The sequence below is a fragment of the Myotis davidii genome, unplaced genomic scaffold (genome assembly GCF_000327345.1).
Source record: "Myotis davidii unplaced genomic scaffold, ASM32734v1 scaffold43, whole genome shotgun sequence".
In the NCBI taxonomy this organism is placed as follows: Eukaryota; Metazoa; Chordata; class Mammalia; order Chiroptera; family Vespertilionidae; genus Myotis; species Myotis davidii.
In genome coordinates, this window is record NW_006294590.1 from 713,154 (window position 1) to 722,645 (window position 9,492).

At 49.4% G+C, this 9,492-nt stretch overlaps 2 protein-coding genes across 2 annotated transcripts in view; both read left to right on the forward strand.

Annotated features, from left to right (window-relative positions):
* Window positions 1-193: 193 nt before the first annotated feature.
* Window positions 194-8,497, forward strand: GTF2H3 (general transcription factor IIH subunit 3). Its single transcript, XM_006768749.2, has 12 exons — window positions 194-304; window positions 1,350-1,456; window positions 2,766-2,932; window positions 3,320-3,382; window positions 4,318-4,347; window positions 4,486-4,514; window positions 5,074-5,148; window positions 5,796-5,849; window positions 6,860-6,928; window positions 7,208-7,343; window positions 7,456-7,492; window positions 7,582-8,497. The coding sequence occupies exons 2-12, from the start codon at window positions 1,380-1,382 to the stop codon at window positions 7,649-7,651; spliced, it is 807 nt and encodes a 268-aa protein (XP_006768812.1). The 5' UTR covers window positions 194-304; window positions 1,350-1,379; the 3' UTR covers window positions 7,652-8,497.
* Window positions 8,080-9,492, forward strand: part of TCTN2 (tectonic family member 2) — a 13,408-nt gene continuing 11,995 nt past the window's right edge. Inside the window, exon 1 of the mRNA XM_015567216.1 lies at window positions 8,080-8,107. Coding sequence (XP_015422702.1) covers window positions 8,080-8,107 — 28 coding nt within the window. The remainder of the gene's footprint in view (window positions 8,108-9,492) is intronic.

Here is a 9,492-nt window from a genome sequence, read left to right on the forward strand (position 1 = left end):
CGCAGCCGCGAGCCGGCAGGACGGGCCCGTGCGGAGGCTGCAGGCCAGCGGGAGAGACAGACACGCGGCCAGTGAACAGGCGCGGGCTCGCTCAGGGCCACGCACGGAGCTTAGACGTGTAATCTCAGCACTGCCCGGTCACAGGCACGTAAAGGCATGTAGGGTGTTAGCTCTTCCCTGCCATGGGGCTCATGTTTTTTTTTTATTTTTGTTCATATTTTCAGAAGATGAATTGAATCTTCTAGTTATTATAGTTGATACCAACCCAATTTGGTGGGGGAAGCAAGCATTAAAGGAATCCCAGGTAAGATTGCTCGAGGGGGCCCTTGGGTAATTGTAGTTTAGCAGTATGTGTTTATATTGCTTTTAAAAAATAGCTTGAATAAGGTATTTACATACCATAAAATTCACCCATTTTAACGTACAATTGGGTGATTCTCAGTAAAACCCCCAGTAGAGTTGTGGAACCAGGACCACAGTTCTGTTCTTTCGTTTGTTTAGTCCTCACCTCAGCACGGAGGGTTGTGGGCTGGAGGAGAAGTCTTTACGTATTTTGGACACAAGTCCTCTATCGAATATACGATTTACAAATATCTTCTCTTGGCCTGTGGCTTTGTGGCTTGTCTTTCATTTTATTAATGGTGCCTTTTTAAAACAGCTTTATCGGGATAGAATGGACATGCAATGAACTGTCTTTAACGTGTTCAGTTTGACATGTTTTCACATCTGTACACATTCATGAGGTTATTGCTACAATGGAAATGAGGGGCCTATAGATCCATCAGCCCCGGGAAGTGTCCTCATGCCCCTTTGTAATCGCCCCCCCCCCCCCCCCGCCTCTCTGCCTGCCCCCGCCCCTCAGGCACCCCCTGCTCTGTTGTCTGTTACTTGATCCGTTTGCATTTTCTAGGTCTCTACATGAATAGAACCAAACAGTACTTACGGGGGGGTTTTGGTCTGGCTTCTTTATTCCGCATCATCATTCTGAGCCTTGTCCGTGTTGTTACGTGTCCCGGTAGCTCAGTTCCTTTGGTTGCTGCATAGTATCCCATGGCCGGGTAGACCGCACATCCCTGCGTGGTACCTTATTCCTCTGCAGAAAAAGTGGCTCATCTTGAACTCGTCACTGGTATATAAGAAGGCCTTTCGCCTTCACTTTTGCTCACAGTCATTACTTTTGCCACCTGAAAATTTAAATAGGTTTGTTTTATTTTTGAAAAATAAAGTGAACTTAATCAGCATTTTATTTTTCTGCCTGAAAGTATTTTTGATGAACTCAGTGATTTGAAGAGCTCATGTAGGGGTGTGCAGAGCTAATTGACTTTTCTGGCGTCTTCCTCTTTCAATAGTTCACGTTATCGAAATGCATAGACGCAGTGATGGTGCTGGGAAATTCTCACTTATTCATGAACCGGTCCAACAGACTCGCGGTGATAGCGAGTCACATTCAGGAAAGGTAGGACCGCCAGGGTGTTCTTCGAGTTCGTGGGACCTGCATGCCAGTTGCGTGTCCTGTGCCTACTGTCTGTCGCACTGACTTTTTTCTGTATCCGTGAACAGTACTCACAACTCAAGGAGCAGCACATGCACACCTGGAGAGTGTGGGCGTCGACTGCCTCCCTAGCTGGTGTGCAGTAGAGCTGGTGTGCAATAGAGCTGGTGTGCAATAGAGCTGGTGTCCAGTAGAGCTGGTGTCCAGTAGAGCTGGGCAGTGCTCGTCTCACTTACACCTTCACCTTGTGCCCTGGCAGAAAGGAGCATCATCAGATGGGCCTGCAGCTCCCGTCACTGCTCTCCTGGCGGGCCTGCCCGGGGGCGGGGAGAGCGCCGGGACTCCACTTTCCCTTCAGCCAGCCCAGCTCCTGGGCACCTCTCACTCCCAGTGTGACCTCTGCACGCCTCTGGGTGTGATTCCGGTGTTTATAAATGAGGACTTTTCTTACAAATTGGCTCTTTAACCCACTCCAGCTCCGCCATCTGGTGCTGGGCTGAAGAAACAGTGACCCTTCCTAACACCAGTGCTAACACCTGTCTGTGTGGCCAATAGAGCTGCAGCGGGTATGCAAATAGGGTATGCAAATAGGGCCATGTGCCAGCAGAGATTCTCATGAGTAATTCTGACCCTGTGTACTTGTCACGTGACACACGGACTGTGGAACCCAGTCCCATGCGAGGCGAGGCTCCTCTCTGATTAGTGACGTGTCCCTCACAGTAGACGGGACTCTTGTTTACCCACGTGTTTCATGAGGTCGGTGGCCGGTTGTCAGGCTGCTCGTTCCCTGTGTGTGGAGAGAACCCACAGGCCACCACCCGAGTGCTCCCCTCCCGTCGTTGCCAACATCCTCTCAGAATCAGGAGAGAGGACGCCGATCTGGTTAAGATGTCAATCAGAGCAGTGACAGGCTAAGTCAGTGGTTCTCCACCTTCCTAATGGGGAGAGGGAGGGAGAGAGAGAAGCATCAATGATGAGAGAGAGTCATGGATCTGGTGCCTCCTGCATGTCCCCTACTGAGGATCGAGCCTGCAACCCGGGCACGTGCCCTGGACCAGAATCGAACCCGGGACTTCAGTCTGCAGGCCGACGCTTTATCCACTGAGCCACACTAGCGAGGGCTATACATTTTGTTTTTTTTAAAAAATGGAATTTATTATAGATCTTGTGATCCAGAGTTAATGTGGCTTTTGTGTGTTTTCTCTGCTGAATGTCACCCTCTCTAGGGAGGGGGCTGCGTCCTGGTGTAACGAGGCTTTTCCCACCATTTCAGCCGATTCCTGTACCCTGGGAAGAACGGGCGACTTGGAGACTTCTTCGGGGACCCTGGCAACCCCGCTTCTGAATATAACCCCTCGGGGAGCAAAGACGGGAAGTACGAGCTGTTGACAGCAGCAAATGAAGTCATTGTGGAGGAGATCAAGGATCTGATGACCAAGAGTAAGAGTTTTTTTCCCTCCATTGTTGTTATTTTGAAAATGGAGTTGAACATGGGGGGTCTGAAATCCAAGGATTTGAGGTTCTTGGTGCTGCTACTTGCTGTTTGTTAACGTCTGTGCGGCATTTCCCTGACGCTGCAGCCTGGCCCTGCCCTGCCTCCGCCTCTTGAAGCACACTCTTCAGCTCCTAAGACTGTCCTGTTGATCTGGTTTTCCTCTTTTTTGGACCATTTTTCCTTCTATTTATGACTTTTCCTTAAAATATATATTTCCTATTTTGTTTAAAATGTTATTTTCATTCATGAAGAATACTTTGGTTTAATAATGATTTTAGTTCAAGAAAATGCCAAGAAATTCCCTTCTTAGTGCTTCTTCTTGTTACTTGTAGGTGACATAAAGGGGCAGCACACAGAACCTCTGCTGGCAGGGTCCCTCGCCAAAGCTCTGTGCTGTATCCTTGGGGTGTGCTCATTTGCGGTGTCTTCTGGGATAGACGTGTCTTCCTGGGGATGTCGCTTGGACTCTGTGCCCACATGAACGAAGGCTGAGCCTTGCAAAGCGATGGTTGGCAGTGTTTGTGAACAAGCTGAAAAAACTCAAAGTGGGAAGAATGGGAGAACGCCAGTGCTTTTTTTTATATGTAGAGAGAAACATCAACATGTTGTTCCACTTACTCATGCATTCATTGGTTGCTTCTTGTACGTGCCCTGACCGGGGATCGAACCGGCAACCTTGGTGTATCGGGATGACGCTCTCACCTCCGGAGCTCCCGGCCAGGGCCTGCTCACAATCCTTCAGGGCACATCCTTGCTTCCTCGCTTCTTAGTTAGGCAGACTGGGGAGTTGGTGTTTTGTTTTTTCATTTCTGTTGGATGATAAAAGCCACTCACTGACCCGACGCTCAGTGAGCGAGCAGCTGTTGCTCCACAGGCCAGCGGGTTACTTTGCGTTTAGCGTGGGGTCCACGACCCCTCTAAGCGTTTCGATGTTGTCTGTCTGTGTGATGTTCTCCCAAAATTAAGCACTTGGATTTGCTGGGGACAGTATTGAGTGATTGCTCTGTTTCGGACTTTGAGGGTGGTGGCTGACCCTGTGTGTGGCTTCAGGTTCCAGATCCCCCTGACTGGCCGGCTGGCTGACTGGTCCCAGGGTTCAACTCTGGGGGTGGGGGTCATACAACAGTCTGTGGCGGTCATTTCCGTTTCCTGGCACAAATAGCTTTGGAAACCCTAGTCCTTCGGTTCGTGTCTATCACGGTAAAGGGAACAGGTCTCTCTCCGTCTGGGGATGCTGGTTTATGAACTGAAATGTGAGGTTATTTGTCTGTTTACTATGAATATTGGTGAAAGTAAAAGATACTTTAAATTTCCTTAATGCTGAGAAAAGACATCCACAGGATGCACAAGGAGGTTAAAGGTAGGAGCCTGCGCTTCCTATGGGACTGACTTCCCTCACTCCTGTACCTGGGTGGGCTGCGTGGAGTTGGTTAGAAAACCTTACGACCATGCGCGATAAGCCTCAGTTCCATGGTCGCCCGCGTTCCTCTCTTTGCAGACAATCAGGAGATGAAGTCCAGGATACTGGTGAGATGTGTGACGTGAATCCTGGGCTTGTGTTTGTGCTGTGTCTGCCCTCGGCAGCTGGGGGTCCCGCGTGGCGTCACTGATGGGGATGGAATAGTGCGGCTCTCCCGGGGCAGGTGGTCGTCAGGGTGGATGGGCGGCCTCACTGATTTCAGGAGCTCATCCCGGAGAGTCCGTCAGCGCCGTCTGCACCCAGCCTTGCGGGCCCCTCCAGCGTCCCCTGCAGGGACGTGGGCAAATAGCGGAAGTCAGCTGAGTCGGCAGGAAGGACAGAGACGCCTAAGAAGCAGGTCGCAGCACACTGGACGGAGGACTGTCCATGAGTGTGTGTGGGTGCGAGTGTATGACGTGCCCGTAGCTGCTCTCCAGGAACTTAGCAAGGACTGTCCCTGGAGCAGCAGGGGGGGCGGGGGGTTCAGTCTCCTTTACACCGATAGGGTTGTTACCGAGGATGGCCTGTCAGACAGTGAGAAAGGCGCTCTCGGCTGAGCTTGCAGGGTAGCGGGGCCTCCCGGGGGAGGGGGATGCGCCTGCAGGTCCTGATGGGCTGTGACTTCAGGTGATCAAGGCCGCAGAAGACAGCGCCCTGCAGTACATGAACTTCATGAACGTCATCTTCGCGGCGCAGAAGCAGGTGAGCGCACGCCCTTCCTTTCCGGGACGCTCGCTTCGTAATGGGGAACTACTTTCTTTCTTTTTCTTAATGACCCACTTAATGAGGGAGGTGTTCTGACTAAACAGCCTTACGAATGGAGTAGGAATCTGGAGTCCGTAGTTCGTACAATCATTTGAGTCCTGGGCCCCTTGAGAATGAGCCCCCAGAAAGACGTGCACTCAAACAGTGTGAATGCAGTTTCAGGGTGTTCATGCGCCCCATTGGGCCCATCCGAGGACCCAGGCTAAGAGTCTCTGGCTTTACAGAGTGCTACATGCCTTGATGAATTGTCACTAATACATGTCATTTTCTCCTTTGATGTGTTAAAACTTCTGTTATAATCTAAATGCCGTAGTTGCACACACTGTTCTCCATTTGGGAGTAACCACATGAGGTGGTGAAAAGACCAGGGGCCTTGTGGACAGGCCATCGAGGGCTGACCCGCTGCCTCCCCCGGCTCCATGACCACAGCCTGGCCGGCCTGGGCTGCAGTATGCTAATTGAATGTCTGCCTCGCACAATTATGCATGTTAAATAAGCATTTCAAGAGTAGAGGTTGGCACATAGATCCTGAGTATAAAGTAGTCGTCTTAATTCCTGTAATGTTTTCGGAATATTCATTTCAGAATATTTTGATCGATGCCTGTGTTTTAGACTCCGATTCAGGACTCCTCCAACAGGTACGTTTTAGGTGAATGCTTGGTGTTGGTTGTGAAAGGGGGTGTGTTCTGTTCCTATTGTTACTTGCCTTTCACTGACCGTCACACATTTTTGGGGATTAGCCATTGTCGTAATTCCTGTAATGTTTTCCGAATATTCATTTCAGAATATTTTGATCGATGCCTGTGTTTTAGACTCCGATTCAGGACTCCTCCAACAGGTACGTTTTAGGTGAATGCTTGGTGTTGGTTGTGAAAGGGGGTGTGTTCTGTTCCTATTGTTACTTGCCTTTCACTGACCGTCACACATTTTTGGGGATTAGCCTGTGTGACAGTATAGATTAGAGAGCGAACATTTCTCTGGCCCCTTCAAACTTTCTATTTTACATAATAACTCGATTGACTTTGGAAAAGTGATTCACACATTAAAACAAATATAAGCAACACAGAAAAGTATTTTTTAAAAAGGTTAAAAAATCCCTTCAAATACTATTATTCAAAAGTTACCATTAATAATTGGTGAAGAGAATGATAGATCTCTGTGTATATAGATATAGATTTTTAGGAAGGGAGAGGGGGGGAGAGAGAAACATTGATGTGAGAGTCAAACATTCATTGGCTGCCTCCTGTATGCCCCCTACTGGGGATCAAGCGTACAACTCAGGCATGTGCTCAGGAATCGTCCCTTTCCGTGCATGGGACGACGCCCAACCACCTGAGCCACACTGAGTTAATTGTATGGCGTGAATTATATCTCAGAGTTGTTTTAAAAACATAATGACTGAATAAACGTGGCAAGAATAAAGTTCATCGGCAGCAAACAAACAGAAGGAAAGGTGGAAGGCGTGAGCCAAGGGCAAAAGGAAGCCGCGTGCACATCCCGGAAGGAAGCGGCAGTTCTGGTCCGTGCTCTGGGAAACACTGCTCTCACTCCGCTGTGTCGTCTCCTCCCCGTTGGGAGACCTGCAGCACGTCCCCCTGGAAAAGCGAAGTGCGTGCTGCTTTGGCAGGGGCCCTGGTGTGTCTTGCAGGCTTGTGACATCACAGGGGGCCTGTACTTGAAGGTGCCGCAGATGCCCTCCCTCCTGCAGTACCTGCTGGTAAGGAGCCGTGACGGTGCGCCTGGCACCTGAGATCCGTCTCCTGGGGAACGAATGGGCGCAGATGGCAGGTGCTAGTCATTGGAGGAAAGGACGAAAGGGGTGTCAGAGGGGTCTCGAAGCTGGCGGGGGGGAGTGTTTCCCATAGTCTTTGAACCCTGCAAGCCGTGTGCAGAGTTGTGTGCCTGCCTGTTTGCGGAGCGGTGCCTGTGTGTGGAGGGGCTCAGTAATTGCTGAGTGAATACTAAAAAGGCTTTTTATTTTATTTTATTTTTTCAGTGGGTCTTTCTTCCTGATCAGGACCAGAGATCTCAGTTAACCCTCCCTCCCCCAATTCACGTGGACTACCGGGCCGCCTGCTTGTGCCACCGCAACCTCATCGAGATCGGCTACGTCTGTTCTGTGTGCTTGTCGAGTAAGTTCACGGCCGAGGCGGTTCCTTCTTGCCATGTCGCGGGAGGTCAGAGAGTGTCTCCACGGTGTGGTTTTCAGCCATCCTGGTTTTTCTTTGTTTTCTGCATTTACAGTATTCTGCAACTTCAGCCCCATCTGTACTACCTGCGAGTGAGTATCTTTGGGGTTGGGTGGCTGGCTCCCCGCCCGCGGCGAGAGTTCGCGCGATAAAGGGCGTCTTGCTCCCTGTGTCGTTCCAGGACGGCCTTTAAGATTTCTCTGCCTCCCGTGCTGAAGGCCAAGAAAAAGAAACTGAAAGTGTCTGCGTGATGGCCGAGCTTTCCCACCTCCCGGAGCTGCCTGTGGAAACGGGAGGGGGGAGGGAAGTCTTTGTAAGGAGGCTCCGAGAAATCCAGCGACTTGTAAGAATTCCTAATGCGGCTCCTTACAGGATGCAGTCCTAAAAGATCTCCCTCACCCTGTGGGGCACTGCTGTGCGTGGGGAGCCCTGCTCTGCAGTGTCCATCCCTAGAATGCTTCCAGAAGGTTCTGTCCCCACGGGGAAAAGCGCACATTTGTGACTTTTTAAACTGGACGATCACGTGTCACATCAGCCTGTCCTGACTGGGCGTAGAGCTGCTTACTGTCAAGCGTTGTTACAGGGGGAATTGGAACAGTTTCAGAAAAAGTGAGTGAGGGCCTAATCAACGTGCACCGCCTTACATACTTGGGTCCACTTTCCGATCCTTGTTGTCTGCATGGAGCTTCAGCCTCAGGTACTTGCAGGTACTCAGTCCTTTGTGTGACATCGCACGTTTGACAGCGATACCCAAATAATAACAGTTTGTCTCGGAATCACTGCGAAATGGCTTTACATGAGTCAGGCGGGTGATGCAGGGGTCTGGTGGCAACTTCTTCAAAAGCAGATGTGTGGAAAGGTCATTTGTGGGCGCTGATGTCTGGCTTGTGAGGGGTACTACAGGGTTGGGGGGATGGATTCTTTATAGTGTCACCCGCAGACTGAAGCCTTTCTTTTTAACCAAGGAAAAGAAATAAAAGTATTAACACAGGCTAACTGATCTCTAGAAGCTTTGGACTTAATACTGAAAATTTCTGTCGGTTCAAACGAAAAAATATTTGTAATTTCAGCAATAAAAATCATATTTTTTTCTGTGTGACCTTGACGTTATTAAGTCCTTTCAAATTCCAGCATAGTGTGGGAAGGGTTTTCGGGAACAGTGGCTGATTTGGTTTGTTTTTAAAAGTATGTTGCCAAGGGGGACATCTGTAATATTTCAACAACAAGAAAGCATGTTGACAAATTGTGTATCCAATCTTGTCCCCAAATAAGATTTAAATTTTCTCTTTATACCATCTCGGAAGCTCTATCTCATTTAAGTAACTTGTGGTGTTTGGTTAGATTATTTCAGGTGGGTTTTGTATTCTGGACTTAGGATTTTCTTAACTACACAAAGATTTTTGTGATAACTTTGAAAGTATTTAATTCTTGAGTCTGTTTTATTTTTAATGGTTGTGTTTATGGTTTATTTTATATAAATTTTTGTAATAAAATAATTTAAACTTTATTATTTTCTTGAGTTATTTTCTCTTACTCAATGTTTATTTCATGCTTATTCAATTCTGTGTCAAATGTGTACTTTTTAACTGGATTTGGCCAAATACCACATTTTTATTCATTTCTGAAGAACTTTAATTTCAAATCTTGCCAAAGTTATTTGTGAAAATGCGGTTGCATTTTTGCCAGGCTGAATTCTGGTGCTTCTGCATCTGTCCTAATGCGGGGCCAAACCTTCAGTGCGGTTTGATGCAGCCTGCTTTCGGGGTGCTGAGACCTTCAAAACTGGGAGAACAGTAAAAACAAGCAGTCATGGCCACGCAGCCGCACCCCCTTCAGGTCCGTCCCATTAGAATGAAGGCCGTTACGGCGCGTGTTTGGAAGCCAGTGTCTGCGGGCTCGCTCTGCAGCGAGGGGACCGACCCGGTGTGGAAACTCCGGGTTTTAGGTTCCTGATCCTTCAGGTGAGCGCAAGAGGCGGGGCCAGAGTGCGGTGGGCGGGGCCCGGGCGCTGGGGCCGGGGGCGGGCTCTCTGTCTCTGGTCCAATCCCGGCGCGACGCTCCGCAGGCCGGCGGCCGATTGGTGGTTGCCATA